The 16,624-nt window shown below is 39.9% G+C and overlaps 1 protein-coding gene across 1 annotated transcript; it reads right to left on the bottom strand.

Moving 5' to 3' along the window:
- Window positions 1-11,886: 11,886 nt before the first annotated feature.
- Window positions 11,887-13,938, bottom strand: LOC130986425 (PR5-like receptor kinase). The gene is made up of 2 exons (XM_057909830.1): window positions 13,539-13,938; window positions 11,887-13,096 (listed from the first exon to the last, which is right to left on the bottom strand). Exons 1-2 carry the CDS (start codon window positions 13,588-13,590, stop codon window positions 11,988-11,990), a joined length of 1,161 nt encoding a protein of 386 aa, XP_057765813.1. The 5' UTR covers window positions 13,591-13,938; the 3' UTR covers window positions 11,887-11,987.
- Window positions 13,939-16,624: the final 2,686 nt, after the last annotated feature.

Here is a 16,624-nt window from a genome sequence, read left to right as displayed (position 1 = left end):
ATCACACTATAGTTTACTCGATAAAATCAGTAAACTAATCTTGCAATACGACAACACTTCTTATGTAAATGCAGACAAAATATGAAACAATTTTAAGCCTTTCATCTTACCAATCGCATGCCTAATTACGGATCAAATTTGTTATGTTTTTAACCAATATATGAAATGAAGATGAAGCATAACCTTTACCTGGATTGGTTTTGCAGTAGAACTCATTGCTTTCGGATGTGAGACATTGCCCTCCTCGATCATAATAACATTCATAACAATCTTGAGACACATGCCATTCTAGTGTGAAATTTGGACTTAACAGATTGATGACGTCGGCGGGAAATACTTGGTTAGACCTAATAGGCATTTGATTCACTGTACATCCTGATCCTGGAAGAACACCATCAATATGTGCAGGCACTTCTTCAGTGGCTTCAGCTTTATAGTAAATGGTCATTATATCACAGCTCCTATTCTCGTACTGCTCGAAGTAATCTATGACATCTTTACTTGGATTGTAGCAGTTGAAGAAGGTGATATTAGGGGAATATGTGAAGGAAACGGAAGGAGATTTTGGTAGAGATACGTTTGAGAAGGAGAGACAGCTGTTGCCATTGATGTAGTTTTGTAGCACGGGATCGTGGATCAAGAGCTTGTTATCCGAGACCTTCCCCAGCAGATTCATCGGATACTCTCCTAGATAAATTAATGGATTTTGATGTTCTAAACTGCAGTTGACTGAGAAGAATCCACATTTGGAATGAGTAATATCAGTGAAGGGGAATTGGATGGAGAAATCTCTGCAGGGGTACGATTTTTGGCATTTCGAATCAGCTTTGAGCACTAGAAAATAGCTGAGGAAAAGGAGTGACGAGTAGAGAGTTTTCATGGGAGCAGGAGCCATGTTTTTTTTAATGGATCAAAACAATACCAGTGGAGTTTTATGCTGTTTTGCTCCCTATTTTATTTGGTTCCTTTAATTATTAAATGTCGTTGATTTTGTATAACACGCCAGGTTGACTGGAGTTGGAAATATGTGGTGGAAATGGAATACTTTTTGGTATTCAACCTTAGCTGAGAACAGCATTGATACCAGCTTACATTTTTACTGTCGATTCAACTTTTAGAAGCTTGTATTAGAGCATCAACATTGCAAAGGCTCTAAAAAGAGCTCTAAGAGCATCAACAACCGTGCACCCATTCCAGCAATGGTATTGCACCCACTTGGGTGCAATGGATTAAAATTTGTTTTTTCATTTTTTTTTTTTTTTTTGCTTGAAAAGGGGCGCGTGTTGCCACCCCTCTTCCATTGCACTCAGTGCGCCCAGTTGCTCCATCTCCATTGCTCCCGGGTGCGGCAACGGTGGCGGGTGCGATAGGCCGGGTTCGATCTCGCCATTGCACCCGCCGTTGTTGATGCTCTAAGAAGATGGTTCTCTCCTCAAAGTCTTCACTCTCTAGCAAAGATTTTAAAAGGAATTTTAATTTCTTTATTTCTAATTTATTTTATTTTAACTTTTCAATTTTCAAATCCAACATTTTATAAAATTAAATTTCAACATTAAATTAATTAAAATAAAATATAATAATTAAAATCGAGACTACACCAATTCTCTACGCTTCATGACTTATTCGAGCATACTTTTGTGCAATACCAATTGTGCTTCAGACATCTTCGAATAGCATCCATTTTAACATCGATGGCTACCTTGTGAGAGGTGGTGAAGAGCTCGAGTCATTTGCGACGCGGTAGTATTGAGCCTTGTCCCCGCTCGTTGAGGACTCCACATCTTCCCCTTGCCTTTGTCGCGCTTGGCTGCTTTCTGGTCTCGGGGTCTCGTTTTTGTGCTTGGCTCGGAGGATGTAGTCGTGGTCTACCCATCCGACCCCTTGAAATGCTTCAATGAGTGCATATTATCGCCGGTGAACGTGAAGCACTAAGATTCGCGTAGAATCTACCAAGGTTTGAAATACTTGAATCTAGCTTCGTAGTTGGCATTATAGCTCTCATTTGCCTATTCAGTGATTTGGTCATCACTCATTCCACTCCCCCAATTGACTCTACAATTTTTGTAGATCTACTCCTAATGTTTGATGTCCTTTTGGACGTGTTGAAAGTATGACTTGATCTGCTTGTTGTCACGAGCAAGAATGCCGTAAAGCCGAGCATCGTTGTACCCCTAGGTTATATACTTCCCCAATATTGGAGAACTTTTTGTCTGTACAATTGATTGCGTTGTGGATAACCTCCGCCTAGAACATACACACTAGTTCAATCTTTCCTGGTTCGTGACCTCGTTGATAACACTCATGTTTTCATGATTTTTGATGTTCATATGATGCCAAATTTATAGGAAATTGAGTGTTGGATAATTGTTTTGTGCTTAAATTGCTTTATCTTGTGAAAAATGATATTTGTTCATATTTTGATGAATTTTACAGAAATCTTGTGTCTGAATTTGGACGAGTGGTCTTAATGAAAGTTGTAGTTTGTCTCGATGCAAGTTCGTAGGCGCAAACGGTTCGCAAATCCGAGTTCTAACGAGGAAGATACGGCCGAAATAAGAAAGTCGCGCGCAGCAATGAATAATGCCCAACGGGAATTTCTGAATTTTCGGGATTTTGCGGAATTTTGAGATTTTATGAGTATTTTCGAGTTCTACACTGTATTTATCCTCTGTGCCTATATATAGGTCCTTTCCCTGAGCTATTAGACACCTCTATTCACCTCTCTTCTTCTTCTTTTTATTTTTAGACTTAGAATTTTATTACTTTCATAGATTAGATTTATTTTTCTGCAAGATTGAAGATTTCAACATTCAAGTTGTTATTCAGATTTCTTTTCGGATTTTATTTATTTTTATTGTTTTCTTATTTATTATGCTTTTGATTTATTTTATGATGTCTGGCTAGTTTCTTCATCTGAACCTAGGGTTTGTACATAGTTGATTGAATATGTGTTATTTTATTTATTGATATCAATTTGCCCTCCAACTTGTGATTTATGATCCTGGTGCTTGTTTTCTTGTGAATTATCTGATCAATAATTTACATGTCTAACTGTTCAGTTTGAGTCTTGAATGCGATAATTGTTCAGCCGATTTAGGAATGCATGATATAGTGCTAGCCTTGAGTCTTGAATGCGACAGGTGAAGCTATAAGAAGCTATTCTTTGTGTGCTGTTGAGAGTTAATTTATTCATTTTAGTCTTGAATGCGATAATGAATTTATTAATCTACATTCATAAGTGTTCGTTAGAGAAGCTTATGAATAGTGTTGTCATCTTTCATCAGGGCTGGATTAAATTGGTGTTTGAATCAATAGATTGAATGCATGTGTTTGATTAACGATAATACATCTCTAAGGTCAGAGTCTTTTATTATTTGAGTTTTTATCCTGTTTTATTTGCTTTGTTTTGATTTTAGTTTTTTTCATCCATCATATTTGAGTTTGCCTGGATATTGTTAGAGTTTTATTAGGATTACTTAGAGTGATTTCGATTATCAGTCCTTGTGGATACGATACTCGATTACCGTTTATTTGCAACAATTACACTGTATTAGTTGCAATTTTTGTTGCTATAAAAATAGTGATCACTCGTCGTCTTTGGGAGTGAGGGAATTTTTGTTACATCATCGTCTTGAACAAAACAAATTTTGTTCAAGTTGATAGGAAGATTGCCCGAGGGGTAGAATTTCGAACCTTAAAAGAAAGGCGCGAACCCATCGAGAAGAAGTAGGAACCCTGAGCCTTGAGCTTGATTTTTCCTGTACTCATTGAATTCACCTTCCATTTTTTGTAGAAAGTGGAGAACAAGTAGTAAATTAATTGAACGGTTACAAGTATATATTGTATACCATAGAATTAATAAATTAATTTAATGTTATTTGAATGTGATATATATATAGGGTTGAGTAGTAGTTACGTGTTCTTAGGTAGTATGTAGTATCAAATCTGGACTACACATTGTGTACACTAATTTTTGCGCCTGTATGATGCATTAGAAATATTATTTATTAAAAAAATAAAAATCAAATAAAGTAACTTTTATATTTAAAATTTAATTATTTATTAATGATACATGAGTATTCAAATTTTTAAGTTGTAATATATTGGTAGAAGCATCTATTGCTCGTTCTTTGAAATAAGAATTATCATGGATGTTGTTGGAGTAGGATGGGTAAGTATTAGAAACGATATCTCGTATTGAATTTTCAAATGATTTAAGCAATACATCATCAAAGAGATCGTTAGATGCATGAACATTATTATTGTCACAATTTGTTCCATCCCCAATACCCACAATTCACTCTGAAAATTCCTTCAACTCATTGAATTCCTTGTTCGCACGATGTCATACTTTGAAGTCTCATGTTCCTAGTCAACTGTATAGTAGCAGTGTGCCATTGAGTCATAAACATGTTGACTAAATATTAATTAAGAAATAATAAATAAATAAATATATTACATAGTCCCTATACAATTATAAATTTTATCAATTATTAATATTTTAGTAATTTTATTTATGTTTATATGTAATCATTTTAGATAAAAATATATAATTACATATTTCATTTTTAAAGAAATTATGTAATATGATCACATGATATATGATATATATATATATATATATATATATATATATAGTTAACACTTATAAACTATTTGAGAGATACAAATTAACTAATATAATAAATTATAATGCTATGATTATGTTTTTTTTTTTTGATCAATAAAAAATTCATTAAAAAACTGGGGTGGTACTAGGAGTACCAAAAACATCAAACAAGTGGTGCAAACTCGTTGGAGCACCACAAAGTAAAAGAAACATTGAACTCGACAACATGGAATATTTTGTTCCAGCTCCAAAGCCTCCCTTTGACCTCATTAACAAGATTGGACACCTCCCAATTCTTGTTCTCAAACCTACTCTCATTCCTATACTTCCAGATCAGCCAAACAGTCCCAATCCAAAGAGCTTTAAGGAAGTTCTTGTTTCTTTTACCTCTTCCTCCTCCAATGAAAGATATGAAATGATCTTCGACTTTTTGTGGTTTAGCCGTTTCCATTCCAATCCATTGATGGATTTTGTCCCACACACGATCGACTTTCGGACAATGGAGAAAAGAATGTTCAGATGTTTCCTCCCTCCACACACATGCATTGCACCACTGTTCTTCGGCTGGGATGAGGACATTCCTTTTGAGAAGGTTTTCGCAGGTTGGCAGCCTGTTACAAATGCTTCTCCAAGCTGTCACTCTGGCTTTGTGAGGAGCCGGTGCCGTCCACATTTGGGCACTAGCTACAATGTGTCTCCCAAAATGATCACCTTCCGCCTTTGCGCACTCCTCATAGGCCGCTTTAGTCGAGAAGTTCCCCCCCGCTGCGTTCTTCCAGCTCCAGCCGTCCATAAGTTCTAGGCAAGGAGAAAGCGTCCCAATGACTGACATCAAATTTTCCTCCATCTCCTTCTCCCTCTCTCTCAGCTCCCTTCGCCACTTGAGATCCCACACCCATCCTTCCTCCGTCCATTCCCCAGCCTCCTGCACATTACCATCTTTAAAGAGACTAAGATTAAAAAGTCTAGGGAAGAGGATCTTGAGGTGGCTGTTCCCCACCCACGTCTCACCCCAAAAACTGACCTCTCTACCATTCCCCATAATCCTTTGAATATTGCCACTAAACCACTTTTCTTCCTCCCTCCCTGCTCTCCCAACAATTTTCGACCACCATCCCTTCATCCCCCCCCCTTTTCTCCACCCTCCACTCCCCTCCCACCCCTCTTGACAAATCCCCGTACAAGGATTTAATCACCCTGACCCACAGCGCCTCCCTCTCGACCAAGTACCTCCACACCCATTTAAACACCAAGACCTTGTTAAACCATTCAATGTTTCGAAAGCCCAATCCCCCTTGAAGCTTGTCGACACACATGTCTTTCCATTTGAACCAAGCAATAGACCTAGACACGCCACTTCCCCCCCACAAAAATTTTCCAAAAACGGAGTTGAGGTCGTGAATTACCGATTTAGGAATGAAGGAAAAAGACAATTGAAACACTGGGATGGCTTGAAGGACCGACTTCACCAGAACGATACGCCCTGCCAAAGAAAGAGATTTCTTCTTCCAACCTCTGATTTTCCTCAACACTTTTTCCACGACGCAACTCCATTCCACACTGCTATTCATCCGTCCCCCAACCTTGATACCGAGATAATTGAAAGGAAGAGATCCCTCCTTACAGTTGAGATAACCTGCCCACCTCCTTAAACACGCATTCTCGACACCAACTGCCATCAAGTTGCTCTTGTCGAAGTTGATTTTGAGACCTGAAAGGAATTGGAAGAGAAGAAGGATCCTTTTAATAAAAGTCACATTCCCCTCGTTAGCTGCCAACAGGAAGATTGTGTCATCTGCATATTGAAGATGCGACACAGAAATTTTATCCATCCCCAGAACAGCCGGAGCCACGAGCTGGAGATCAGTAGCTCTCTCCATCAGGGCATTTAACCCTTCGGCGATGACTAAAAAGAGGAAAGGGGACAACGGATCCCCCTGCCTGAGACCTCGTTCCATTTTGAAGACACCTGTGGATGATCCGTTCACCAGCACGCTGCCTGACGCCGAATCGAGGCATCCCTTCACCCAATTCCGCCATTTCTGATCGAAGTTCATACGACCGAGTAAAGCATCAAGAAAATCCCATTGAACGGAGTCGTAAGCTTTAGCAAAATCGATCTTGAAGAAAATACGACCAATCTTCTTTTTCTTTGCTTCCGCAATTGCTTCGTTGAGAATAACCACTCCATCAAGAATGAACCGACCTTTGATAAAAGCGCACTGTTTGTCCGAGATAATAGACCCCATCACCATTTTCAGCCTCCCTGCAAGAATTTTTGCAATGATTTTGTATAAGCTATTGATCAGGGAGATCGGTCGGAACTCATCCAGCTTTTCTGCCCCTTCCTTCTTCGGGATAAGTACAATGAACGAAGTATTGCTTCCTTTGGGGATCCTCCCGTTCTCGAAAAACTCTTTCAGAACTTGGAGAAGATCATCCTTTACTGTCGACCATGCATTCTTCCAGAAGGAGAACGTGAACCCATCTGGACCAGGACTCTTGTCGCCACCACAGCTCCACACCGCCTCCTTGATCTCCTCCAAATCGAACTCCCTACACAGCCAGTTGCGCTCCTCATCAGAGAGTTTTTTCTTGAGGAAGTCATTGGGGAGGTTTGGCAGATTCCGTGTCCTTTTTTTGAAGAAGATTTCGAAGTGTTCCCGGACTTTGGATTTGACCTCCCCTGGATTAGACACCCACTGATTTCCAAAGTATAATCCCAAGATTTCATTCTTTTTCCTTCTCCCAAGAATCGCTCGGTGATAGAATCCCGTGTTAAGATCACCGCTTTTGAGCCACCGAACCTTGGCTTGCTGTTGCAAGACCCTTTGTTTGTCTTTCAGCTGTAGAAAAATATTCGCTTGGATTTCATTTCTTCGAATGATTTCAGACTCCTCAATTCCATGCTCTTCATCTTTCTGGTCAAGAGCTTGCAATTCAATCTTCAAAACCTGTATTCTTTCATCAATATTCCCAAAAGTTGATTTATTCCATTCTTTCAGTTCCGTTTTCAGTTTCTTCAATTTTTCACTGACCACGAAGCATCTCCATCCCGTCATTCCGTTCGCCGTCCACACTTTCCTAACCTGTTGTTCAAACTCCGGATGTGTCCCCCACACATTGAGGAATCTGAAAGGCCTTGGTCCCCAATCTTCTACTTTTGACACCAAAACAATAGGGCAATGATCCGAAATGGTGCGCTTCAGACCACGTCCCATCGACCCCTCCCATTGACGCAACCACGCGTCGTTAACCAGAAACCTATCCAGTTTACTTTTACACATCCCATTCGGCTTATACCACGTAAATTTTCGCCCTTGGGATCTGATTTCTGTAAGGCCGCTATCACCGATAAAGCTGTCGAAGGTTCTTGCATCTGCTGCCCCATAAGAATCCCCACTTCCAACTCTTTCTTCCCGCTTCCGCACTGCGTTAAAATCCCCCATCACACAGACACCGCGATCGGCATTTTGTTCCACTATATTTTTTATAACATCCCAAAGTCTAGATTTCTCTTCCGAACCAACTGGTGCATAGACATTAATGATGCAGCACACAACATTATCTTGAACCCATTTTCCATTCACCACCACAGCCCCGCTGACGTCCCATTTGCTAGAAGCTTGGAAAACGTTTTTATTCCAAGCACTAACCAAACCACCAGACCGCCCTTCAGAATTCCGAACCACAAGATCAAAATTATCAATACCCCACCAAGAGTTACACACCGAGGAATCAAACTCAGTCATTTTTGTTTCTTGAAGGCAACAAAAATCAATCTTTTGCATTTTGACAATCTCACTAACATCTTTCTGTTTCCCAATACTCCCAAGGCCCCGAATGTTATATGATAGAAAATTCATGGACACTTACTTGGTTTACTCCCAGCTTCTGTCCTCACGCTGCCTTCCTCTTGGCCCTCAATTTGCGCTGCCATCTCCTGATCTGTAAGTTGGCTTGAAAGCCCCAAAGTTTTCCCTAATTTCCAAATTTCCAAACTTTCGGTTTCCATATCCGCAATGAAGTTTCTCCATCCGTTATTTTCTCCCTGTATTTGGCACACCTTCTTCGATTTCTTGCTCTGTTTCTTTTTGTTATTTTCGAGAGCTTTACCAGCGGTTTCTTTCTCGGTGATTTCCTGAAGAAAAAGGCTTCTCTCCTCATCTTCTGACTGTCGTGGTTGACCCTCGCGTTCTTTGTCTTTCTCCGATCCAGACTCGGCTGAAAGCCTCGTTTCTTTGGCAAAAACTTGATAGGATGAACTCTCTCCCACCTGACCTCCCGCAAATCCATCTTCCCTTCCCACTGTGACTTCTTCCACAAAAATAGACGATGATTTTCCACTTGTTTGGGGGCTCGGGGAGACCAAACCGCAAGAGTCAAAAAAGGGTTGGGCCGAAAATGCTTCCTTATCTCCTGGGCCACTCTCTAGATGATGTGGGCCTTCCTCTTCTTTACTGGACTGCCCTTCGGTTGGGCCCTCGGTTCTACCCCCCTCACATGATGTTGGAATCGAAGAGACTATTTCTTGGGACAATGAAACGCCGCCGCTTTTGTAAAAATGCTTTTCGTCATCCTCGATAATAGCATCTGCCGGCCCCGTTGAGACATCCTCCGAAGACCAATCGGAGTCCGATTCCGTCCTCTCCTCCTCCGCCTGACATCTGACGCAGAGATTGGGTGCATCTCGGACCTCCTCGACACGAATTTTGAAACACGTCCCCTCGATCACACAATCCAAAAGTCTATCGCATGAATGGAGGCCCGTGGCAACCTGAATGAAGGCTTCATCGAACTTTTCCTTTGTCGCGGTGCCTTCATGAATTTTACGAACCACACCAAAGCTAGCACATGCATCGTTGAAGAAACGAGGATTCCATGCATGTAAAGGCACACCCACCCATTTGGTCCAGACCACTCTTTGATGCGAAACATCGCCAATCTTCCATTTCCTACTCCACGAGAACCAGAACCGAAACCATTCGTCCATCTCTTTAAGGATTTCTTTAGTTGAATCTCCGCATGCACTCTGAAGGAGAACGAGATTCCCTCCAATTGTCGAAACTTTCAGTTTCCCTGAACATTCTCCCATGATTTCGTCTTTGACCTCTTCCCACAAGAACTCCTTTTTCAGAAGACCGGTAACCGCCCCCTGTATCCAAGCTTTCTCCTCATCCGTTGGCTTGAAATGAAGTACTTCTTCCGCTCGTGTCTCCTTTCCTTCGTTCCCCGTGAGAATATCTTTGAAGGAAATTCCAGCTTTCTTGTCCGCTCTCTCAAAAACACGCGCTTTCTCCTGACTCTTATCAGGCTTCGGATCCTCCCGCCTTTCAGCCCTCAGTTGTCTCTCAAACCTTGGTTTATAGACCCTGATTTTATAGCTGCCGATCCATAGCGTGTTAAGATCCGCAAGCAACTTATCGGGAAAACTCACCCCCCCGAACCTAACAAAACCGAAAGCTTTCCCACGCAAATCCCTTTTTTTAGGACAAACAACTTCGGTAGGTTCCAAGACCGTGGCAAACTTTCTTCTCAGGAAATCCGCGCTGCAGCCGTCTGGCAAATTGTTGACGAAGAAAGTGGTGATCGCCTTATCCCTCCCATTCCACTCTCCCCTCGTCGATTGCCGCCCAAATCTACCACCATCTGTTCCATTAAAGGTTCTTCTCGCACTGAGGCTTGTGTTCCTAGGGTTTGGGTATCTTTGGTGTCTTGTCGGAATTCTCTCGGAAAAAGGTTGGCCAGCCCTTCGTTTCCTCACCTCTCTCCATTCCATTTAAACCACCAATGAATTTGACAGTAGATAAAATCACATCGGCTCAATCCAATTTCACAGAACCAAACATAACAACCAAGCAGTCGAGAAACGTATCCTTAACCGAACCGAAGAGAGGCGTAGAAGGTTCTCTAGATCTGGGAGAAACCAGAGCACAATCAGTTTTCTGGAGGCACAATCGGCATCGGATAGAGAAGACAAGAAAAGAGAAGATCCGAGATTGGACAATCGTCGGTCTGCTGCTGTGTCAGATCTGCACGACTGCAGCTACGACTGTGTCAACTTGGCGACGGAGTTCTGCTGAGAGCCAATTGCTGGGTGTTGCAGGAACGGCGTCGGTCTGCTGCTGCGAAGGTCAGCTGGGAGCCGATCGGAGATCTGCTGGGAGCGTAATGCGCCGGTCTGCTGCTGAGTAGATCTGGTCTGCTACTGTGAAGATCGGCGCCGATCTGCTACGGAAGTCTGCTGGATCTTAAAATCGGCGGGGGTCGACGGCGGTGGGCGGTGGTGGCTGGCTGATGGATGTCGGCAGCGACTGGAATGGGGGATTTTTGGAGTGTAGTCGTTGGTGGTGGATGGTGGTAGATGGGTTGAAGCCGATGGACGGAGGTGGCTGGCTAACAGGTGCGGCGGTCCGGTCGGAAGAGGGGCTTATAGAAACGGCTACCGCTGCTACACCAGGACGACTGTGGGCGTGGACTGTGGGCGATGGACGGAGGTGGCTGGCTTCTTCTCGAGTAATGGAAGACGGGCGATGGCGAATGGGGTTTTCGCTCAGAAGCTTAGGCGTTACAATCGCTTTATGTTATAATCAAATAATCAATATGATGGGATTATACTTGATACACAATTATAATGACTTCATTAATGTTAAATGTTCAAAATTTCTTTTATACTTACTGACTAAATGTTAATGAAAATAATACTCCCTCCGTCCCTGAAATAAGTTCCTCTTTTTCCTTTTTGGGACGTCCCCTAAATAAGTTCCTCTTTCTTTCTTTCCATTTTTGGACAACTACCCCACTACTAATAATACTTTATTTATTCTTACTTTTCACTTTTTCACCACTCTCAATACTAATTATAACACTTTTTCACATTTTCACCACTCCCAATACTAATTATAACATATTTTTCTTCACTATCAATACACTTTACCACTTTTCCTTAAAACCTGTGCCGTCCCCAAAGATGAACTTATTTTGGGGACGGAGGGAGTAATAAATAAATAAATAAAAACATATGTTAAAAGTTCATATATAATCATAAATCTTATCAATATTAATATATATTTTAATAATTCTATTTATGTTTATTAAATATTTTATATAGATTCACAGAATAGTGCTAGTCAACATATTCGGTGAAGTTCTCAACTGGCTCAAGGATTTTACTGTAAGGTTTAGGTGGAAGAAGCTCCAATCATTAAACTTTAGGACAGAATGAAAGATGGAGTGCTGGAAATAAATTAATTATGGACATAAAAATTCTTCACAACTATTCTAACACCCACACTTACTTCTTTTCAACAAGGCCAATGCAATTCGAAGCATATAAAACATAAAGCTTCACTTTTAACATACAAATTCAAGCAAAATACTACAGAGATTCAGAAGCTGAATAGCTTGGTGCTGCTCTTGGTGGAGAGTAAAGGTAAGGTTTGGGTGGAATCTCCAATGATCCAAGTTTCCCTTCCAACATCTCTACAACCCTCTTCATCGATGGTCGATCCTTAGGGTTCGTCTGAATGCACCATAACCCAACAATCATCAAGTTTCTCTTTACAAACTGGCTTTCATCTTCTTCATTGAAATTTCTAGCAAGATTTCCATCTCTTTCTGCATTCATCTCAAGCTGCTTGTAGAGGTAATGTGGGAAGTATATTTCACTCGTACGATCTACTTCTCTTCGATCAATGTTTCTCCTTCCTCCAACCATTTCCAACACCAACATACCATAACTATACACATCACACTTATAAGAGACTTCCCCAAAGTTTCTAGAAAATACTTCAGGGGCAATGTACCCTATTGTGCCTCTTGCCACCATCATAGAGACTATGCTCGATCGGTTTGGACACAATTTAGCAAGCCCAAAATCTGAAATTCTTGGATTCATGTCCTTATCTAGAAGAATGTTCTGAGGCTTAATGTCCAAATGAAGAATTCTCGTATTGCAGCCTTGATGCAAGTACTCTAGCCCTCGAGCAATGCCAAGTGCGATCTCAAACAACTTATCCCACTCCAACCTAGATTCTGCAGATGACGAAGCATTGTTGCAAATGTACTTTTCAAGAGATCCATTAGGCATGAAATCATAAATGAGAGCTCTTTTAGAACCTTCGAAACAAAATCCTAAAAGCGTGACAATATTAATATGGGAAGTTCTGCTAATACTGGCAACCTCATTCATGAAATCTTCCCCATTTTCATTAGATTCGTTCAAGACCTTCACTGCTACAAGATGACCATCGGGAAAATGTCCTTTGTAGACACTGCCAAACCCTCCTCTTCCCAAGTTTTCAGTAAATGAGTTTGTCATTTTCTTGATACTAGAGTATTTGTATCTCATTGGTGCAAGATTGCCATTGTTCTTGAGAAAGAGTTCAATGTCTCTATCATGCTCTTGTTTCACCTTTGCACGCTTCCTCCGAATTGAAACGAATATAATTATCAAAGAGGATGTAAAAGCGGTTATGGTGATACCTCCTGCCGAGGGAAAAAATGTTGTTCAGATCAATCTCAGAAGAATGTAATAATAACTTAAAATTGTATGTTGATCAGTGATCACAATGAAGTTCAAGTATTAATTAAGGAAACCGAGATATGATTAATAAAGTTGAGCAACATCATAATTAGTACTCCCTCCGTCCCAGCTTTTTGTATCCAACTTTCCTATTTTGGACGTCCCATATTTTGGTATCCATTTCTATTTTTAGTAAAAGTATGTGGGGCCCTTACTCCACTTTAATTATTTTAACTCTCATATAAAATGTGGAACCCTTATTCCACTCACAACACACCAATCACTTTATTAAAACCCGTGTCGTTCTCAACTGGATACCAAAAGCTGGGACGAAGGGAGTAATGAATTATTTAAAAAGAGGATAGCTGAGAATATCTTAGCAGAGCATTGGTAAAAGGGACATACCTATGAAAAGGATCTTTTGAAGTCTATTATTTCCTGCAAATAAATTCAACATTAGCCTTCAAATTTTAGGTGAAACAACAAAAAACTAATCTTTTTATAACTACCTCGTTGTAAAGATTTAGTCCTTTATTATAGGAAACTGATCAACCTAGCTAATAGTACTAAGTAACTAAAGATCTATAAACAGATTGCTACCGCTTTCCACACCATGTAAAAAATACAAATGTTGAGGCCTACCAGTGAACTGCAGCAGTAGAAGGCACTGCCCTCCTCTATCGAAACAATTAAGACATTGTTGAGAAACATCCCATTGTAGAGTAAAGTTTGCAGTTACCATATCGAACAATCACACTATAGTTTACTCGATAAAATATATTAAAATTATAAATATTATTATAAAATAAAGTAAAATATATATTCACTCTCATACAAATTATGTATTAAAATAAATTTTTTTACGTGCAAATACATGTTATCTCTGCTACGATAATTAAGAGAGAGATAACAGGAAGAGAGAAAACGAAAATGATAGATGAGTTAAATTACTATACATATTTGAGGGTGAAATTGAAAAATGATAAAAATATACAATATGAAAATACATGTTATCTCTGCTACGATAATTAAGAGAGAGATAACAGGAAGAGAGAAAACGAAAATGATAGATGAGTTAAAGGCCTTTTTTGCAGTAGAATTGGTTATTATTGGAAGTAAGACACTGGCCTCCTCCATGGAAACAACTAAGGCCTTCTTCAGAAACAGTCCATTCTAGACTAAAGGTAGCAATTATCACATTGAACAAATCACCCGAGTCTCCACTAGAATTCAGAGGTAGCTGCACCAGTGAACACTCTCGAGGAGATACAATCTATCTTGCTATAGTTTTCGAAATGTTCATCGAATTTATTAGCAGGTTCAGCGAAGCAAGGGAACAAGGTGAGATAGAGATTAGGAGAGAATGAGATTGAAACAGAAGGAGATCGAAGCATAGATTGATTCATGAAAAAGCTGCTTCGGTTCTGCAATTGAGATCCAAGCTGAACATCAGAAATCAAAACTTTGTTTGCTTTGATATTCTCTAAAATATAATAACCAAGATTTCCGCCACCTAGAGCTGTCAAAATGGGCTGAAATTGGCCCGGCCCGCCCGTAGTTTTGGCCGGGCTGGGCTAGGATTTCCAAGGCCCAAAAAAAACCGGGCCTCCCAGGCCCGACCCACGCGGCCCGTGGGCCAAAAAACCCGCTGGGCTTTCGGGCCTAAATTGGCCCGTCAGTTATAGGCTATTTTAAATTTATTTATCATTATTCCTCCAAGAGTCCAAGTCCAAAAAAGTTTGTCTGATTGCAAATTAAAATTAGGATTTAAATCCTCACTTAGTCATTTAATATTATAGTACTTAATATTAAAATAATTTTTAATTTAGCTATCAACCTAAAGAATAAAGATGAACAAGAAAAACAAAACTTACTGATTTAAACGTGAATAGGTGATGAATGATGATTCACCTTTTGCTTTTCAAAAGCATTTTGTTTTAAATATGAATGCTTTTTAAACTTGCTTATTATTTATCAATATTCAAGATAGAAACGTGAATACGCGATTATTGAAAATATAATAAGTTAAAATTTTACTTATAAGAATTTGGCCCATTTTGGCCTGGCCCTCCCGGCGGACCGTGCTGGGCTGGGCTGGGCTTCAATATTAGCGGCCCGCTGAAATTTTGGACCGGCCCGACCCGGCCCAAAAAATTGCCTAGGCCCGTCGGGTTGGGCCGGGCCAGCCCGGCCCGCTAGGTTTGACAGCCCTACCGCCACCTAAATGAATTACTGGATATGGAGGATCAGAATCACAGGCATCAACGGTGATCAATCCGTAGCTCGGATTATCATCTTTCGTGAATGGAAAACTCAGATTGTAATTTCCACACTGAAAGGATTCTTAGCATTTGGAATGAGCAGCTTTGAAGAGAAGAAGATGAAAAGGGAGAAAGAAAAGCAAGAGGGTAATGACATATCCATGTATACATGAATTTCTCTCAACAAACAATGAAGATTAATTTGTTAGAGAAATGGAAACCAGTTATGTTTTGATCTACTTGTGTTTAATTTTCCTAGCGGTTCTGACAATTCAATTGTGTTGGAGTAATTTTAAAACTATATATTTTTTATTATCATTATGTAGACAATACAAGTGTCTTACGATGTTCTACTTTGATATTATTAGAACAGTAACTTCACAAGTAACTTTCGATGTTCTAAATTATACTGGAGACATATACTTGCGGGATTTGTGACAGATTTTGGAGTTATCCTTTACATGTCTTGTGGATATACATGGAATCGAATCTGCAGATTGAGATGGTGAGATTCAGTTGGTGCCTTCAGATAGACTCCAATCAGCCTGCAAACGTGATCTATGAGAATCCTATTCAAGCTTGGATATTGCTAGATTTTTTGTATATATGCGTTGAAGAGATCATTTGTTGATTTTATTGTTACTCTACTGCATATTGAGAGTATTTTCGTGGCTTTTGTTCAGAGCATACACTACATGTAAGTGTGTTCTAGTTTGTCGCTTATTTCATCTTGTAAAGCATTGTGGGTTGAATTGTTACTTTAATTTCTTGCACCAATCTGTTGGTGTGTGTTTATATTGTTGGGTTTAGGTGGTGAATGTGTAGCATTCACATTTAGAGGGTGAGTCATTGTCTTGCTCTCAATTATTCATCTTGGTGGAAGTTTGAGAACATTTAGAGGTTAGGAGGAACGAGTATTCACGTGTAAATTCTTTGTATATTTTATCATCACTAGTAAATAATTTACCTTGGGCAAGGTCTCCATACGTAGGTATTTTATAACCGAACTAGATAACTAATTTTGATGTTCTTATTTTTTATGTTTTATGCACGATTACTGCATTAATAATTTTGCATGTTCTAATTTCTTGGTATGCTGCATTAGTATTTCTTTGTATTCTAATTTTGTGTGGGTGTGAAATAAATGTGTTTGGATTGGTGAAAATTTGAAATTGACTTAGGAGACTTTGGCGTAAGAAATTTTGTAGGAGACTTTTGGGACATTATGTT

The sequence above is a fragment of the Salvia miltiorrhiza genome, chromosome 5 (genome assembly GCF_028751815.1).
Source record: "Salvia miltiorrhiza cultivar Shanhuang (shh) chromosome 5, IMPLAD_Smil_shh, whole genome shotgun sequence".
Classification (NCBI taxonomy): domain Eukaryota; kingdom Viridiplantae; phylum Streptophyta; class Magnoliopsida; order Lamiales; family Lamiaceae; genus Salvia; species Salvia miltiorrhiza.
This window is presented reverse-complemented; position numbering and strand designations above follow the sequence as displayed.